General features: G+C 42.7%; 1 protein-coding gene across 2 annotated transcripts in view; it reads right to left on the bottom strand.

The window, feature by feature from the left end:
• ARHGEF16 (Rho guanine nucleotide exchange factor 16) overlaps window positions 1–18,910 on the bottom strand; it is a 62,589-nt gene extending 43,679 nt beyond the window's left edge. Inside the window, exons 1-3 of one of the 2 annotated variants that reach the window (XM_073656499.1) lie at window positions 18,598–18,910; window positions 9,583–10,148; window positions 3,892–3,946 (exon numbers count right to left, since the gene is read on the bottom strand). In XM_073656499.1, the coding sequence (XP_073512600.1) occupies window positions 3,892–3,946; window positions 9,583–10,134 (607 nt within the window). In that variant the 5' untranslated portion in view covers window positions 10,135–10,148; window positions 18,598–18,910. Of the gene's footprint in view, window positions 1–3,891; window positions 3,947–9,582; window positions 10,149–16,020; window positions 16,187–18,597 lie in introns of those variants that run through there. The other variant, XM_073656498.1, reaches the window with a different exon arrangement.
• Between the last annotated feature and the right edge of the window lie 1,474 nt (window positions 18,911–20,384).

Raw genomic sequence — 20,384 nt, 5'->3', positions numbered from 1 at the left:
GAGGATACAATACTGAAATGGTGCCAAGAAATGTTCCTGGTATACACCCAGAATGCCAGGGCAAGGCTGGATACAGTATTGTGCTTGGCATGGAGCCACTGGTGATAGTGGGATACTCTATACTATGTTGTTCTGCCTAAATAAACAATACTAACATCCCAAAAAGTGTCCTCTGGTCGGCCAATCCAATGTCAGTAGGCACATTATTCAGGAGACCACCTATAGTTTTCCATAACCCTAATCCATTGAAAAGAAGGTCGTCACCTGTTTGCTCTAGGCACAAGCTCCTGCACTTCCGCTGATGAGACTTTCTGGTTAATAGAACAACCCCGAAAATGACTCTTCCCAGCTTACAAAGTGATACTACAACATACGATCATTTTATGATTAAGGGTCTGACCTCAGGAATCAGTCATGGAAATGAAGGGGCCCCTTCTAGGTATTTTTGCACAACGAAAGGGGAAGGGGGCAGCTGTCAAACATTACTGCTTCCCAATGATTCTCAGGATCTTATGGCGTACCGGCGGTCAGACAAAGCCAATCATAAAGTTATACATTGCAACATAGGAATAGCCCTTTAGGGAAGGTTCCTACTTACACTCATGTATCCTTTTCTTCCTTATTAGTTACTGTAAAATATTATGACATAAAGAGCTGATTTGAACGCTACATGATAGAATTAACCCCGCAAAACAGGTTTTTCTCCTTGCTGTGTGTCGGCCAAGGACGTGACAATATGAGTCGTTAATGGCTCCGAAATGGGTGGATGGTAACAAATTGTGAAAAAGTAAAAAACACAGACAAGTTGTGATTCCTAATCCCATGGCTAGTGGAGTCAATCTGTGCCGGGTTCACATCACGTTCAGGTCACACGTTCATAGCTCCAGTGGGGTTTCCATCTAAAAGTCTGAAAAACTGGATTAGGATGGAAACCCCAAAAGGAGCAGTTCACCGTAAGTGGGGATCTGAATGGCAGAAGAGTACCACAAACTCCACAGTCACGAGGTTCTAACACTAGATTCTGCCAACATTACCATCGTCAGGACTGGGAGTACAATGGGTGCATAGAGTACTCACGAAAAGCACATTACCAAAGTGGAATCCTGGATCACACACAAAAAGTTTCATGGCAAACACCATGTCTAGGAAATTATTCATTCACTAGTCCAGCAGCCTCCAGTAGGGAGAGCTTAACACATACAGTGTATACACTGAACTCAGATCAGTATGCAAGGAGCTCCTCCTAGTGGTGGATCAAGGAAGCCAACATTTTACATTTCAACTCCAGGTCACTGCATTTGGGAGCTCTTTATCAGAAAAAAAAAATGAGGTTTGGAAGCTATAAATACCGTAGATATTAAAATATGAATCAGAAGATAATAATTTTGGATTTAAATACAAGATGGTGTTATAAACGTTTTCCCAACTCAAACCGAAATAAAATAACATGATTTTTATTTTTTCTTTTAAAAAGGTCACAACAGGATTACAAATAACTTGCTGTGAAATACAACACTTGGCAGGAATCAGCTCCAGTAAACATTCCCGAGAGTGATCGGTTCTGCAGGACGGGGGCTGCTCTAACAATTTTATTCTTCCATGCCTAATAGAATGACAAAGTACTGCGCTACTGCAGGGGTGGAAAAATAATGCCCCATGAAACTATAAGACCATCCTTCAAATTGTTCCCTTACACAAGTCTACAAACCCTGAATAGCATATAAAGCTGCATTTCTATATGTGTGTCAGCCCTCACTGCAGTTCTAGAATTCTATTCATGAAACAGGAGGCCCAGGATATACAGTACTATTCTATAGAGCATAGAATTGTAGCAGGAGAGATCAAAATAAAATTGAAAGCGTTTCAAGATTGTTTTTCTAAAACGAACATCACATGTGGAGCTGCAATCTATGGGGCCTCAAAGGGAAAACCTGGATTGTGGACATCTAGGGGGTCACAGGAAAATACTAATACAAGACTCAGATCGCTCCACCCAGATACATGGCTGTCACTGTCTTCAGCAGGAATGGTTTGAACAGATATTTAATCCTACAAAAGGAATGTGGCTGGAAACACAAGATATTTAGCTCTAGCTGACCCCAGCCGTGTCCTCTCATGTAGAAACATGTTTAGCGCCAGTGTAATACAAGTTACTGCATGATAGTGGAAACTAGACAAAATTATACTGATCTATAATAATCTCTAGTGCAGCAAATACACTACAGCAGTCACCCAAGAGGGCATAGTAAAGTATAAGAGGCATGAATGGCTTTTAGTCAGTAAAAGGGGTAAGATTCCCTAATTGTGATGGTCAAAAAAGCTGCAAAGTGACAGTATTATAGTCGTTATTACACGCACGCTGCTAGGTTCAGATAGGGCTAGACGGGTTTCATGAATTCTTTGGAATCCTGGGGGAACCAATACTCAGGGCGACCATAGGCTGCAGCTTCTCTCTGGCACACGATAGATTTAGTTGCTGACCAGACACATCTGACAAGAGTCTACATAAACAGTTTAACAGTGGAATTTAATCTGAAGCACGGGCAGTGCAATTCAGGGATATTACAGCAACAATCTTCATTACAGTACAGTCTGAGTTTCTTGAGCAACCGGCTCCAGTAACAATACAGTAGTTTCTTCACAAGGCACAGTATTACAGTCTCTTCAGTAGCATAATTCAGCACAGATTAGATCTCTTAGCAGCACACTTCTATGCATATACAACCACAGGCTTTTCCTTCAAAAGGACACAATAGTACACAGCATTCTTTATCCTGCATGGAGATGGAGGGGGGGGGAGGGTTTGATTCCTTCCAGTCCTTATCTTACTGCCTGATAATACTCTGCACAGTTGGTTCAGGGAGTTTATCTGATCTGTGTTTAGTTTCTCTCCTGATCTGAATCCTGCTCAGTTGCCTTCTGTCAGATCCAGATAACATACTACCTTTCTCTTCGGCTTCAGCCAGACTACAATAAGTTCCCCACAATCCCCTTGGGGCTCAGCTAAAACACTCCCCGTCTCCTGTGACTGTGTTAACCCCTCTAGTTGCTGGATGCTTCTGAAGCACAACACTTCCTGTCTCCTGTGCTTGTGTTATTTGTAAAAGTTGCTGGATGCTTTGCAGTGACAGCACTACTTCTGCATGCCACATAGTTATATTCTTATACATGGGGCAGTATTATAGTAGTTATATTCTTGTACAGAGGGGGCAGTATTATAGTAGTTATATTCTTGTACAGAGGGGGCAGTATTATAGTAGTTATACTCTTGTACATAGGAGCAGTATTATAGTAGTTATATTCTTGCACATAGGAGCAATATTACAGTAGTTATATACTTCTACGTAGGGGGCAGTATTATAGTAGTTATATTCTTGCACATAGGAGCAATATTACAGTAGTTATATTCTTCTACGTAGGGGGCAGTATTATAGTAGTTATATTCTTGTACATAGGAGCAGTATTATAGTAGTTATATTCTTGCACATAGGAGCAATATTACAGTAGTTATATACTTGTACATAGGGGGCAGTAATATAGTAGTTATATTCTTGTACATAGGGGCAGTATTATAGTAGTTATATTCTTGTAAACAGAGGCAGTATTATAGTAGCTCTTGGATATACAGTCCCTAAATCATCATTGACGAACACAAATCTCCATAATTATCTTTAAGTTCATCATATATTCAAGCACTTGTTTTATGAAATATTCAGCAGTGTTAACGACTCGCTGCATTATTTATGCAGACACCCATATAAACTTAATTGTGTTTCCACGCACCGCACTTATCACGTCTAGTCTATCAATCTTCTGCTGTATTAAAGATTTAATTTACTAAATTTATTAGATTTTGGCTTAATTACTATAGAGAATTAACTTTCCACTCACCGTCTTTAAAGGAGCCGGCCGTGTTTCTTTGAAATTTCTTTTTGGCAAATGTTTTCTGTAAAATAAAATGCAGATAGGTCAGTGGTTTATTTATTCAAAGCAAAGATAGAGATTTGCATTAAACGGTGCTGTCACCAGAGTATAGTTTAACTGGTAGGACTATTGGGAGATAAGAGCATCATTTTGGCTCTCCAGCTGTTTTGAAAGTGTCACTCCCTTCACCACCCAGAGTATGGAAATGTAGTTTCATGCAAGTTACTTCCCCTAGTGGTGGCTCCAGGCAGCTGCAATTTAATATTTAAATAAGCACTCCCATGAAATGTACTTTTCTCCACATCTGGCTAAATGTATATATGTAGTATGGTGTAAGTACAGTCATATAATTGTAGATCGCCATATTCATGGTTTCTAGCATTGCGTCGGTCCTCTTCTGGGCCACATGACTTCTATTCCAAAGACATACATATAAATAATAAATCTATATTAATTTTTAGAGCAGCATTGATTAAATGGTGCTGTACATAAGAAGAGGTTACATACAGATATAGATCATTGTGAAACTAACAATGACAGACTGGTACAGAAAGGATAGGGCCCTGCCCTTGAGGGCCAACAGTCTGCAGGATAATGGGGGAGAAGACAGTAGATTGGGGGGTTGTAGGAGTTCCGCATGGTGGTGAGGTGGCAGCGGGCTCATTGCAGGTTGTAAGCTTTCTTGAAGAGATGGGGGTTTTCAAGTCTTGTGGCAGATGATCGGACATGTTGGTGCACAGAATTCCAGAGGATGGGAAAAACTTGAGAAAAGTCTTGGAGGCGACTGGGTGAGGAGCGTTAAAGTGTGGAGGAGAGAAGGAGGTCTTTAGAGGATCAGAGGTTAGTTGTTGGAAGATATCGGGAGACTAATTCAGAAATATACAGAGGAGACAGATTGTAGACAGCTTTGTAAGTCAATGTGGGTACTTTGAACTTGATACGGAATGGATTTGCTGAGGGGAGAAGAAGAGAAATAGTGAGGAGAAGGGTGGATTAGTGGGGCAGCAGTGTTAAAGACTGACTGGAGAGGTGCGAGAGTGTTAGCTGGGAGGCCATAGAGAAGGATATTGCAGTAGTCAAGGTGGGAGATGATGAGGGCATGCAATAACATTTTAGATAGATTGAGGATTGAGGCAAGGACGGATTCTGGAAATATTGGAGTTTGAGGAAGCGGCGAGAGTTTGGATGTGCGATTTGAAGGACCGGGCAGAGTCGAGGGTTACTCCGAGATAGAGGGCTTCCAGTACATGAAAAGGTATGATATAATTTATTGCGATAGACAGATTGGGTGAAGTAGGTAAGATGGAGGAAATATGAGGAGTTTAGTGTTGTCTACATTGAGCCTTAGAAAGAGAGAAGAGAAGGAGGAGGATATGGCCGATAGACACTCTGGGATTCTGGACAGCAGAGAGGTGACATCTGGAGTGGAAAGGTAAATCTGAGTATCATCAGCATATAGATGTTCTGGAAGTCATGGGACTTTGAGTTGCCCTGGCCAAAGATACAGATTCAGAAGAGTAGGGGTCCCAGGACCTTGAGGGACACTGACAGAGAGAGGACGGGATGTGGAGGCAGTGTGGGAGTGGGAGATGCTAAATGTGCAATTGGAGAGGTATGAAGAGATCCAGGAGAAGGTAAGGTCTTTGATGTCAAGGGAAGAGACTATTTGTAGTAGAAGGGAGTGGTATACTGTAGAGAGGGAAGAGGTCAGGTGTAGAAGGGGGGAGTATAGAGAATTGTCTGTTAATTTACTGTACATTGCCAAAGCTGTTAGTAATTTTGGTGGAATGGTGGGGACAGAAGCCAGATTGTAGTTTGTCAAAGAGTGAGATGGACGATAGAAACGAGGAAAGTTCAGCATGGAGATATTGTTCGATGAGTTTGGAGGAAAATGTGAGCAACGATATGGGGCGATAGCTGGATGCAGAGATCGGGTAGAGGGATGGTTTCTTCAGGATGGGTGTGATTGTGGCATGTTTTAAAGCAGAAGGGGAGGTACCAGAAGTTAATGATAGGTTAAAGACATGGGTTAGGATTAATGTAGTCAAGAGCACCAGTGGTGAGGTGCACTTTTGAGAAGAGATAAGTAAGCTGTCCTTCAGTGATGGTGGGGAGGAAGGTTATGGGGGAGGGGCCTGATATATGATGCGCCCCCTGGGCCGTGGGGTACCCGGTGCCGGGCCGGTAGATGCTGGGGGAAATGTCACAGTGGCGGTGACCCGGTCCGTGACCCAGGGCGGTCAATAAAAGGGAAGATAGCTCACTATCGAAACGCATTGTGGAAAGGGCTCATTAAATTTATTTTTTATCCCTAACATTTTTTTTACCTCTAGTGTTCATTCTTTTAGCGCCCTATAGACCGCTTTTTTATTTAATTTGGACCACTTTTACAATGCAGGCCTACAGTGCCTCATCCTGACACGCTATAGACTTACACTGTGTGTGTCAGAAGTCGCTACTACATATACCCCTTTATGATCCAGTGAATCGAAATAGCATGCATGTGACCCAGAAGAGCGGCGCTGCAAACCAGGCAAGTCTGTGATCGTAGAGTATATTACCGCACTTACACTGAGTAGCTGTATCCAAACTGAAAAGTAAAAATATATATTATATATACATACACACACACACACACACGTTATGCCTTTGTTGCCCAAAGCAACAAATCACAGTGAAGCATTCATTTTAACAGAGCTCTTTACAAAATAAAAGCTGTGCTGTGATTGGTTGCTATAAGCAATAAAGACATTTTTCATTTACACCATTTTGATGAATAGGCCCCACTATACAGTATTTGAATGGTTGGTAAATAGCAGCATATACAACATGGGCAAAACTTAGGATGTCCGTGAAACATGTTCCGTGTACATATGCCTATTAGGCAGTAATGTTTGGGTCAAGAATGCATACATCAAGGTCCATACACAGATTGTGTTTCACAGACGTGAAACTGCGTGGGGCCCATTCGTCTGCATGGCGGACTGCGTGGGGCCCATTCGTCTGCATGGCGGACTGCGTGGGGCCCATTCGTCTGCATGGCGGACTGCGTGGGGCCCATTCGTCTGCATGGCGGACTGCGTGGGGCCCATTCGTCTGCATGGCGGACTGCGTGGGGCCCATTCGTCTGCATGGCGGACTGCGTGGGGCCCATTCGTCTGCATGGCGGACTGCGTGGGGCCCATTCGTCTGCATGGCGGACTGCGTGGGGCCCATTCGTCTGCATGGCGGACTGCGTGGGGCCCATTCGTCTGCATGGCGGACTGCGTGGGGCCCATTCGTCTGCATGGCGGACTGCGTGGGGCCCATTCGTCTGCATGGCGGACTGCGTGGGGCCCATTCGTCTGCATGGCGGACTGCGTGGGGCCCATTCGTCTGCATGGCGGACTGCGTGGGGCCCATTCGTCTGCATGGTGGACTGCGTGGGGCCCATTCGTCTGCATGGCGGACTGCGTGGGGCCCATTCGTCTGCATGGCGGACTGCGTGGGGCCCATTCGTCTGCATGGCGGACTGCGTGGGGCCCATTCGTCTGCATGGCGGACTGCGTGGGGCCCATTCGTCTGCATGGCGGACTGCGTGGGGCCCATTATTCTGCATGGAGGACTACGTGGGGCCCATTATTCTGCATGGAGGACTACGTGGGGCCCATTATTCTGCATGGAGGACTACGTGGGGCCCATTATTCTGCATGGAGGACTACGTGGGGCCCATTATTCTGCATGGAGGACTACGTGGGGCCCATTATTATGTAGAGATACGCTCTTTTGTGACCCCGCTGAATCTTTTTATTTGGGGGATGGGGGATAGCAGAAGTTCTATGGGGCCCCATGATTCCCATGTACGCCCCTGGAGCTACATAGGAATCATGTAGCATGGCACTACTGTAAGACTTCATGCACACAGCCATATATGCAAGTTCTAAGAGTAGAATATCTCCATACTGTATGAAGCGCTGTATGGCAGCACACAGGGAGCCTGCAACACCATAGTACGGCGTAATATAGTCTCCTGTGTATATAAGGCTCAGGACTCATAAGTGCAGGTGATTAATTGCTGCAGTTATCTCTCTGGGTTTACGAGTTTTTGCTTCTCAACCTCCAGGCTCTTAACATAATCTAAATATTTCTAATAGGATTTGGCTGAAGATCCAGAAGCGGAGAAGAAGCTTTACTGTACGGACTGGAGCCCATGGATCACAAAAAGTTAAATCATTGCACAGTTATCCATTCCAATATAATCTTCTTCATTTACAAACAGGACGGATAAGATTCGACTCCAGCTGTGATGGTGAGAGGTTTGCACATATGCAGCCACATCTCCATTGAAATGAATGGGAGCAATGTAGAGATAATTGCCCATGTGTAATCTGTTCCTTATGACCAGTTCTGGGATTTATTATAGAAATCAGCAGTGGTGCCAACCCAAAGACCTACACGAGCCTTGAAGGCTTAATAGTTACATTTCCAGGATTAGTAAAAGCTGATTTCTTTGGGAAACAGAACCACACCTGGCCACAGGCTGTATACGCAATATAGCAACCAGCTGACCTTGGGCAACTACTTTTAAACCAAACATCTACAAATAGTTATTATTATTATGCTTTTCTTATATAGCGCCATCATATTACTCAGCGCTTTACAGACATTATCACTGTCCCCATTGGGGCTCACAATCTATATTCCCTATCAGTATGTCTTTGGAGTGTGGGAAGAAATAAGAGAACCAGGAGGCAAACACAAGAAGAACATACAAACACCATGCAGATGTTGTTCTTGGTGGGATTTGGACCTAGGAACTCAGTGCTAACCACTGAGCCACCAGGCTGCCCTAATGGTACTTATCATGGTCTTGCTATGGAGAGAGAGTTGCCCACAGCAAAAAGTCGCCCACCCAGTAAGACCCTTCACTCATCAGTAACCTTGCTCCTTAAATTCATGGTCACTTCCTGTAACATCTAGAATTGTTAGCTCTGTAGTGCATTATATATTACCTGCAGTTCTGAAGAAAGAAACCAGAAAGGAGGATGGGGACTACATTTACAATAAAGTGTCAGTGTTTGAGGGAGGGGCATATAATTGTTTTTTTGCTCAAGGCATAGCCATCAATATGCCTTTAGTCTCAGGAGCTTTTTGTACAGCATGGAGAGAAGTGATTTTAAAGGGATTTTCCCTTTTCTAAAAAGCCCTGTCCCCTGGCTTCAGTTTTTAACAAATTGTGCTTTACTCACCCTTCCCGGGTCCAACACACAGTCTCCCAGTGTTTGTTTTTGTTTGCAGCGCTGATGTCGATCAATGAGCTCAGTGGCTCTGTCCGAGTTGACTGCACAAGGCAATCTGAGCTGCTGAGCTTAGTAATTGGTTGCAGCCTTTTATTGACTGCAGTGCTGATGTCATGTCAAAAGACACTGGGGAGCATTGATGGAGACTGAGTGTTGGACCCGGGGAGAGTGAGTAAAGCTCGGTTTTAAAAAAACTGTAGTTTGGGGACAGGCTTTTCTGGAACAGGAAAACCACTTTAGTTTACTGGTTAGACCAATGGTTTGAGTGTTTTTTTTGAAGAGGGGAATATATTTGGATATTGGTTCGTTTTATTCCCCTCCATTGATAGCCCCTTTGCATACAAGACATGCAAAATATCCATCAATATGTAACACGCACCTTAGATCTTGCAGGGCTCTTCGGAGGTGGAGCATTTGGATCTTCTGAAACAGGCTTTAAGGTGGAGATTGGCTTTCGAGGCTCATACTCTTCATCCTTAAACCCTTTCATAGCTGCTCGGTAAGACTGATTTCGTAGATTTCTTTTCAATGTTCCCCCACCATCAGGATCCTCCTCTTGGGAGTCTATACAAATGTCAGGAGCAGAAATTCTCTTTGGGTCGTTGCGGGCAAGTTCTTTGCTGAAAGTTGTTGCGGCAAAGCTGTGATGTCTGGGGACTTTGGTTTTTGAGGCAAGAGCCAAACCTTTTGGGATCATTTGTTGAGTTCCCAGCTTTTGTGCAGCTGGACTCTCTGTGCTCAGTACAATCCTACGTGCCTCCACTGGGGAAGGACCCTGGTCCGGAACATATGAGGCGTTATCCATCGCATTTATGGTCTTTTTTTGAATAGAAGAATTGGAGGCAGCGTTGGCCTTTAGGTCCAGATATTTTTTCTCCAACACAAGGAAAGACTTCTCCCCCACTGATGGATCCGAGTACCGGTGAGACATTGCTAAAGTTGTACCTACAAAACAGAACCAATCCATATTATTAGGATATCCTATTAACTGAAGTAAAGTCCCTATTTTGGACACACACGGGTCAAAGATCAAGGTAAAAAAATAATCAAATTTAAAATTATCTCCGACCAGAACGTTTTACATAAAGTGATGATAAACCTGAAATTACCGTGAAGCTTTTGTAGAGCAACAACAGCTACCCTTCTGCATAGTCTATCCTGATAATAAAATACCTACAAGGAAGATTACGGGAGGGGGATCTGGAGAGTGTCCCAACTTCACCTCCATGACTGATATAGCCATATAAGTTGCTACTAATGATATCATGTTTCCAGCAGATAAGGATATGAGGAGGAGATTCAAAAAAATAAATAAGAAAATAAATAATATTCTTTAATAGGATTCTAGCACGCATGGTGAACTCCTGCATACTTCTCTGGTACCAGCTTATCCACCACTGAAGCAAAGGTTTGACCAGGTTGAAAGCAAACATGCTAATCTGTCTTTGTCCCCAACATTTGCCATTAAAGAGGACAACCCATACACAATAAATCGTTTGACTGTCCAGTGGAAAGTGAACATGTATAATAAAGAGCTGGTCATACGCTTTTAATAGATGTTCATTAAACTGATCACCTCAACAATACACCCAACTTTGCTAGGGGTGCATACATTTTGAATCGAGAGGAACGACTAGAGGTCAGTTTACACGGACAGACCGGTGGCACAAGATGATCACCACTTGGTCAATATTTACTGATCGGCACCGGTTTAATAGTCCTTTTAAAACAGGCAGACCGCAGAAGGCAGTGAACGAATAAGAGTAGACTTTTCTGTCAGCGCAAGTTTTTTTTTTTTTTTAACACACAAGAATGAGCTGCCGAGAACGATAATCTATTGTGCACCACAAAATAGAATTTCACCCGAGGAATGAGCATTTGAATTAGCACATGATAAAGTGCTTTTACTGAAAGATTAGGTCACAGCCCGACACCTCTAGATGTCCAACAGATCAAGCTCACCTTTCCTACAGCAACTTTTTCCACTTTGGTTTAACGTGTATTGGACCTAAGGCAGCCATATGCCAATCCTCTCTACACCAAAACCAGTAATCAAGGATATCTTCTACACATTACACAAAATCTAATATGTCTATGTACCTTGCCATCCGATGAACAAGAATTCCTCTTGATCCTCCCATACACAGTTCAACCTTACCATTGAGGATGCAGGACACCACCATACACATTACTTGGTGGCTAGCCACATCTACATTGGTTGTTTATGAGCTTACCTGAGCAACATGGCTACTCCCCATTTGTTGAGGAGAGTACACACAATATCTGAATTATGTTTGATCAAGAAAGGACACAGTATTGTAGGAGGACTACATCAAAATGTAAGGAGATGGACATAGTACCCGTCTTTGTCCCTTGAAGAATAAATGTATTATCGTAATATTGTATTTCGTACGGACCGGTCATGAATAGGAATGTATGAGATTATACCTGTTTTGTTGTAATTCATGTCTATGTTTTGATGTGATTCTTTAATTTTCCTCAGGATCAATAAAGTGTATTGTATCGTAATATGTAATGATGTGTGTTGTTTGACAGTAGGTAAAGTAAGAGTTAGTAGTTAAGACTAGCCCAGAGTGGGAGGGGCTAAGCTGAAGGGACAGAGGAAGTTTCCTGTCAGAATGTTAGAAAGGGCCCAGTGTGCATAGAAAGTAGACCTAAGGCCTGATGTGAATAGTGCCATATGACGTGGGTTTCCTTAATGAGAGAGGAGACTGAAGATAGTGAGATTCTAGAGGAGAGCAAGAGAGAAGTAACTGAAAGAACAGAGTCATCGATCAGAGATGGGTCCCGGGTCAGAACGCCTAGCAGTGCGGCCCAAAGTTCATAACTCATAGATGTCTAGACTGACAGACTATGTAAGACGAAGAGAGTGCCCAGGTGAGAGTTCTAGAGCATCAAGGACAGAGAAGATAAGTACCGGCCATACTGGCAATATAGTTCACTAGGGGAAAGATGAAGAGGAACCGCGGGTTGAGAATAGGACTCTCACTAACTGGACTGTAGTACTGAGCTGGGTTGTGGTGAAGTAGAGAGGAACGGTAAAGAAAGAGAACAAGCGAGTAAGGAGGAAGGAATTGGAACTGTGTGGGGAAAATGCTCCATATTGTGAAGGAAACGTTCATCAAGATATATACCCGCTATCTACTGTATATTATCCCCACCAAGGTCTCCCTCATTGAACTGTCAAACATCTGGTCTTGGCCAACCAAAGTCATCGGTTACATGCGGCCTGCAAGGGTGTACAAGTCCACACACCCAGCTAGGACCCCCACCTTCTTGTAATGTACTGGTAGATAAGAGATGAGTACCTCGACCCGTTCCATGTTATAAAAAGCCAAGTAGACAATTCTAGGCTTTTTTGCAGAGTAGCAATACTCTTGGAGAATGGAGAAAGGACAACCCAAATAGTTAAACATCAAGGGCCAGATTCATCTTTTTTTTTTTTTTTTTTTTTTTTAGGTCACTTTTCTTTTTGAACTAGTGGTCTTTTCTGAGTTTTTCTTTGTGCCAAACATTGAATTGGTGCACTTGCTGCATTAATATTTCTTCCATCCTTCCTTCAACTGTTTTTTTTGCGACGTTTTGAAAAATGGCCCCAAAAGATGCTAATTTTTGACTGCAGTGTACTTGGTTGCCCCACAGATAGGGGATGACTTCAAACTTTGAGAACGCCCCTTTAATGTCTGTAAAAATTGACCTTCCATTATAAAGTGCTGCGGCCATAATGTTCCATAAGTTTTGAATTTATGGTTTATGAATCTTCTGGTTTAAAATAGTTGCACAGGTGTTGTTTAAAAAAAATAATAGCATTTTATTTGGTGTTTTTGCTGCATTTTTGTGGTATATAATCCAATGTCACAGTTGTCTTCGGAAAGGATCACTGGGATTCAGTACATTCATGTTACAGCCCCTGAACCTATCAGTTTCATATTCCTATAGGCCTCACTTCTTTTCTCTCGTAAAACTGGTTTTCTTATAATGTGACTCAGGACCTTAAACCAGGATCTTGGATTTCGAGCTAAAGTCTTTATATCAGGGCTACACCCTTTTTGTGCAAACTGATTATTCATCGGTGGACAAAGCAGAGTGATGAGGGCATTTATGGCTCTGTAAACCAAAACGAGAGGAAAACCCCCTCGGCCCTAGTGAGGTATTCAGTATCACAAGCCCAGAGTTCCCCTCACCCGCTCTACTGGGACACAATAAACCTGGTGTTGTGTCTTCACATGTGAACTGGGACTTTCTTATGCTCACAGGTCACCCCGGTGACCACTTATCTGTGGTATGCAACATATTGTATGCCCCTCAACCATCCCAGAGGGACATTCTTGGGTTTGGGAATGTGTCCCTGGAATGTCTTGTTGGAACCTGAAGGGTTGGGAGATATGTCCTTAGGACGTGGGGAGTAATAAGCGGCTCCACCAACCTGTCTGTCTCTTTGTTCTGTGAATTTTGGATGAGCGATGACATCACTAGAAGGCACCTGTTGCAGCACCATAGAGCGGTGCAGGTCTGCTCCACCATCACCAGGTTGTCCCATTATAAACTAGAACCACCACCATTATCTGCTCTATTACCACAGTCTATCGACCTGTATCTAAACCCTGCAAAAAAAATAATATAATTCTGGCATACGGCATAGTTTGGTCCGATAAGTGTCTTTTTTTCTTTTCTCGGTGTCTCCTCTATGTGCAGAATTGTTGTTGATGACGTATCCTACGTCATACACCTGTGTAGATGAAGAGAAGGACTATGTAGGTGTTTTATGCTCTGCCCTACAAAGTGCTATAATGCACCGGCACCTATTAACCTGGAAGTGAAGTCAGTGCCGGCGCTGTACAGGACTTTGTGGAGTAGAACATAGAGTGCCTGCACTTCAACTGCGCAGGTACATGATTTGCGTCAATCTGTGGATGATGTAGGATGTGTCATCCATATCAAATCAAGCCAGAAGAATGGGACGTGCATGGTCTGAGGAGGTGCTGATTTAAAAAAAACAAAAACGCGCGTCAGACTGGACGGTGTTGCATGCCAGAAGTATACAAGGTATTTTTTGGCATATATAGGGGGAAGTTCAGGGCTTATATTCAGGTCAACAGACTGCAATAAATGTAGTGGCTTTAGCTTATAGTGGGAAAAACTGGCAACAGTTTCCCTTTAAAGCCAGTTCTGGGTGGGTGGCACTCTGGAAGCATCATCGTGTGTATGAGCACATGAGCATATTCATTGGATGAGTGCTATCCGGCATTTTATCGGATAGCACTCGGACCAATGTTATACTATGGGGCAGTGCAGATCTGCTTTTTTTCCTCATACAGATTTGGCATGAGATAAAAAAATAATTACAGCATGCTGCAAGTGCATCTGATGATCTGATCAAGGGCACCCATACAAGTCTATCGGTGAGTGTAAAACATACGACTGCACTCAGATGACATCTGAGCGCTGTCCAACATCCGTGGACTCAGACAATGGAGAAATATAGATCTTCTCACTTGTGATATGATTCTCTCGGCCAAGAAAATTGGATCATATGAAGTTGACTCTGATTCATTAGGATAATTGAGCGTTCACCACTGTTTGTCCCTCTTTCCTGTCTTTCTAGAAGCATATGTAAAGGAATACAAGACTGGGACAGACTTTTCTAGGCTTATGCCTTCAGGCTAGGGAGAGAGAAGCGGAAGGGAGTGGGCACAAACACTAACAAAACAGCAAAGCGAATGCGAATGTGAATGGGATCAAGCCCCGTCTGCAGACCAGCCCTGGAGATACAAGGTGCCAGATAAAGTCTCCACAACAGAATAAACATGCATGTGTTTTCAGGTCAGAAAGCATAGTTATTGGTGGAGCATTCAAATATGGTGCAGCTCATATTGTTGCAGTTTATATAATTAAAACACTGAGGGGTCACCACATGGGAGTTACTGGGGCGCACTACTTCATCTCCCCAGTTATTGATGAACTACAACTCCCAGCATGTCCCGACAACCAGTTCTAAAACAGGGCATACCTATAAAGCTTTACACATTGTTTTGCGCCTGTTATGACAAGTTTTTGACTTCCAGTGACATATCGCATGACATTTCGCCGTTTCGATATTACGAGTTCACATTTTGACGTGATGACAGCCCAACTTTAATTTCACGAACAGTCACCAGCCCTAAATCCCCCAAAAAACGTGTGTAGGACATTTGTCGCTGTCGGCTTCCACATGCATGGATAACATCATAAAACAGAGTGTGACCGTATCTGATAATTGCATCAAATTTATCACAATGGAGACGTTCCAAAATCCAACTGGCGCATTACATTCTGGACAATCTAGACTTTCCGTGTGCCACCCTTTACGACATCCTTGAGCAAAGAGCTTACATGCTGAAAATCAATATTAAATATGGCGTGAGTCTTTACTAAATATTAGGCAGATCTATTGCAACATTTTACATTACACCGCCACACTTAGTTTTTTTTTTTTTTTTGCAAAACACAGAAGGGCCGTGACTTATTAGTATGCAACAAGGTATCGTTACGGCTCACTGGTAACAATGTACAAACTCCAAAGTAACATATTCAAGTCTCCACAAGAAACACACAGACCAAACTCCAAAAGTTGTCACAACGCCACATTTTGTCATGTTAGAACGCAGAGATCTGCATCATAACAACAGATCCCATTACAGGGAGAGCCGCAGATCCTTCTCATTCCCAGGACTGGTGGGAACAGAGCGGAGTTACTCACATCTGCTGCCTTACAATAGGAGGGATATGGGAAATAAGCCCCTGACTCTTGTCTTACCTGCCTGGGTGACCTGGGTTAGCAGCAGTGGTCTTGGCTCCTGGTGGCCCCCATGTTCTTATCTATTGTCCTGGGTGCTGCACTTTTCTCTGCTCGCAGTCTCCATTCTCCTCCCTGTCCTCACTTCCTGTGTCTCAGCCCAGAGATTGTACTGCTGCTGACATCACCCAGGTGTGTGGAGGACAGGAGAGGAGGAGGCCCAGCTCCACACAAACTGGAATCACCCAGTTCTGGACTTTTGTCACAGCTTTTAGCTGCCTAGAAATCATTTCTGTAAGGCAATGTGCAAAAGTTTTCTGAGCAGAAGCTCCAACTTTTTGAATTTTGAGAAGGATTTGGAGAGGTTCTTCTCGATGGCTCTATGCACACGTCTTCTGGGCGGAAACCACCTGAAAAAATCACTGAAAAGCCACTTAAAAAAATGGACATAATGCTCAGCAATGTCAAAACAGTATTGCTGTGCACATGTTCAGTCTTTTGTTAGGCTATGTTCCCACTGTGAGCCTTTGATGTTGCAGATTTTCTGCGCCATTTTTGTCTCTTTTTGTTATGTCATATTTTATATAAAGCCGTTTTGTTTTTGATACTTCCTGGTATTTGGCTTTGAAAAAAATGTTATTGAAAATAATAAGCGGATTACATGTGTTTTTGATGCGTTTCCACAGCAGAAAGGCACTAAAATCGTATGTACATTTTTTTTTACCAGCATCTAATGCAAGTCTATGGAAAAATCAACCTATAAGACTAAGTGCCCACAGTGAGTTTTTGATGCTGCATATTTTTGCTGCGTCGAAAGTGCAGCGTCCTACGGTTCCAGCAAAGTGAATGTGATTTATAGAAATCTCCTGCCCGCTGTGACTCTTTTTTACTTAGTGTAAACTGACCTGCGGTGCGGGTTTCAAATCCGCAGCGTCAAAAATTCACCAAAAACTCATCTTTGGGCACACAGCGTAATTGGTCCATAAACTCTTCTTAGGCTATGTGCTACAGCACCTTTTAGACCCCATTTTTCCCAGGTGAAATGGTTGTTTTCCCTTAAGTAGCTTTATCAGCGGTTTCGCCGTCATTTTTGCGGTGGCTCCACCACCGGCATCTTTTATTTTATACTGTCAAGAATAAGCATATCATTTCTTTTAACTACTTCAGGATTTCCGAACTCTGAAGAGGTTAAAAGATGTGTACATGTGCACAGCCATTACTGTGCATTTTGTTCAGTTTTTGGAGCGCTTTTTCAGGCGGATTCTGATCGGAATCCGCCTGAAAAAGACGCCATGTGCACATAGCTTTAGGGTATGTTCACACAGTTCTCTTTTATGTGGATTATGAAGAGGATCTGGTTAAAAGTCCACATCAAATAGTATTTGAAGGTGTTTATTAGATGTGGATTTTGCAGCGGATCCACATTAAAAAAAAACCTCAGAGTGAACATATCCTTATTTGTTTCTAGTGGAAATTCACTTTGTTGTTCATATGAGTTTTTTTGAAAGTTGTTTCCCCTGAAGAGGTTTTGAAAAAAAACCCAAAATAAACAGATTGTGATGGAATCTACTCCAGACTGGGTACTGTCCAATCAAAAGATTGCAAAAAAAAAAAAACGCTTCAAGAAAAAAATAAACTACTCCAAAAACTGCAAAAAAGGAGCGTTTCCTTAAAGGTATATTCCCATCTCCAAGATCCTATTGCAATATATAGTAGGTGTAATAATAATAATATTAGCAAATACTTCCAATTAGAAAGGTAGTATAGTTTTTTTGATTCGCTACGTCTCTTTCCTCATGTGCAGGTATTGCAGGACCTTAGGTATCCATGGTTACGACCACTAGCAATTAGCTAACTAACTGTGACTTTATCAGTGGATGTAACCATGGATACCTAAAGTCCCGTACATGAGGAAAGAGACATGCCAAATCAGAAAAACTATACTACATTTCTAATTGTAGATATTTGCTAATATTATTATTATACCTACTACATATTGGGATAAGATCTTGGAGATGGGAATACCCCTTTAAATGGTTTCGAATGATTCAAAATGTCTGAGTGAACTTATCCTAATGGGAAGTTCACACCTTTACATTTTACGCTTTTGTTTTAAGTCTGACGATGGCCGATCGCTCTTTTGCTTTGGCTTGTGCCTATAGAAAGAAATAGAATCCATCATGAATATGATATCAGACATCAAATTTATATGTCCTTGTGCCAATTTTTCCGTCAGGTCTAAATAAGATGGGATAAGTGGATGGGTCGTCAGTAGTGATGAGCGCGGGTGCTTGGGTATGCACTGAGTATCGCAGGTACTCAAGTGACATGTTCAAGTCCCCGCGGCCGCATGTTTAGCAGCTGTTAGGCGGCCCCAAAACATGCGGGGATTTCCTGACAAACACGGGCAATCCCTGCATGTCTTGTAACTGTCTAACAGCTGAGAAACATGCGGCCTCGAACGTGTCACTCGAGCACCCGTGATACTCGGTTCATAACCGAGCACCCTCGGCACACTCGAGTAACGAGCACTTGCGCTCATCACTAGTCATCAGAGTCGCATTACTGCTCATTTATCAGGCTTTTTCTTGTACTGACCTGGTGTTTTTTAACTTCTGCCATGATGATTATCCAATAAGATAGGTGATCCGTTGATGAATATGATGCACGCTGCAATAGAGTAGACTGTCATCCAATGCTTTTAAAAAATGGCGCACAATTGGGACAAATTCAGTTGCTCCCGTAATTGAAGACTGATGGCCATGAGGATGGGCGAAAGATGGTGCCTAAATGCTATTGAAATTTGCAGTCCGGATCCCCTCCAAGTGAAAAGTTCTGCCTTGTTTGTGACCCCACGCCCGATATGCGGGGGCAGATATGGCGTGGTCCTGTTCTGCGTGCTGGCCCACATCTGCCTTTCCATAGCTGGGAGGAAATTCGTGTTCTACATAGGAGGAGGACAGTGTGTGGGAAGAAAACAATTAACCATTTTACTGCTGAGGGTGAAGGGTGACATTCCTTCCCGTCAGGCAGCAGCCGACTTCTCAGTAATGTGCTGCATGATAGCAAATGCAGATACAGGAAGAATATCTCTGTACCGTGTTATCCAGTAGATAAAGGTATCAACCAAATTTTAATATTTCTCTAGCAAATGTAGAGAAAGTGAAATGCCCCATGCAGGGGCGACATTCCCACGGCATTACCTGCATTATGAGTGATATGTGATGTGGATTCTGCAGGGAAAATATGTGGCCGAAAATTACCTGGAAAACCGTGACCGCAGCTTTCCAGTGGTGCAGCCTCAGGCTCTTATTTTTAATATTAATTACAGCAGGTCATAGGCAAATAAGCTTTTATGAGAGGAGGCTGGGGTTAGATAGTGTCTGAAAGTCATATATGAGTCGCCATATAAAGAAAATAACACACTGTGGCTTATATTCTTCATGTCAAATTCTTGCATGTTGCCATTTGTGCAATAGTCTTGTTTTGTAAATGAATCAAGTTTGCACATAGTTTTTTCTTATTTGCTCCAGTTGAGTCTGGATCTTACGTCTGCAAGTCAATACATGCATTAAAATATGGTCATATTATGCCTGTCTGGATGCGGTACTCACACTTGTTGTCTTAGGGTGCGTTGACTCTTGCTCACCTGCTGTCATTAAACGACCGCCAAAAGGCTACATAAAAGGCAATCAGCAGTCGCTTAATAACCTGTTTAGACAAACCGACCACTCAGAACAATCGGTAATATGTTTATGGCTGTAAGCATAGACTGTCATTGTTCTCGGCAGCACATGTCCTGATTATACAGAATGATGTGCTGCAGAGAACGATGATTTTTAAGCAAGCTTAAAAATCATTTCACCCAACGAACTAATGTTTTGCTCATTTTTTGGGTGATTGGTAGTTTGTTTAGACTGCACGATTTTCAAGAACCCTAGAAAAATTGTTTTCTATAATTGTACAGTGTAGATGCACACGCACACTTCGTTTTTTTTTCCATGGTTAAAAAAAAAGCCGAGATAAAAAATGTGTCATGGTTTTGCATGGTTGTGTTATTTTAACAAATAATTTAGCAAAACTGGGAATTTTGAGTTAATTGTTGTAAAGAAAAGTCACAAAACTGTACATATTGTACATCATCCCTGTAAGGAGGCATACTACCCATTGGTAAATCGCACCTTGTGAAGGTGATCTCTGTGACTTTTATAGCCATTTCCATTATCACTGGATGTGCTGGGGGTCTGCTTTATGCATGGACCTCTTATGTGTTATCCACATAGATCAGAGCTCACTTATCCCCCATACTGAGGGGCACTGTATGGCAGTTCACAGTGATGTAACATTATGCAAGATCACTAATTAAAGCCACAAAACGTTAGAAC

The sequence above is a fragment of the Phyllobates terribilis genome, unplaced genomic scaffold (assembly GCF_046119375.1).
Source record: "Phyllobates terribilis strain yellow unplaced genomic scaffold, ASM4611937v1 Scaffold_12__6_contigs__length_324123572, whole genome shotgun sequence".
Classification (NCBI taxonomy): domain Eukaryota; kingdom Metazoa; phylum Chordata; class Amphibia; order Anura; family Dendrobatidae; genus Phyllobates; species Phyllobates terribilis.
This window is presented reverse-complemented; position numbering and strand designations above follow the sequence as displayed.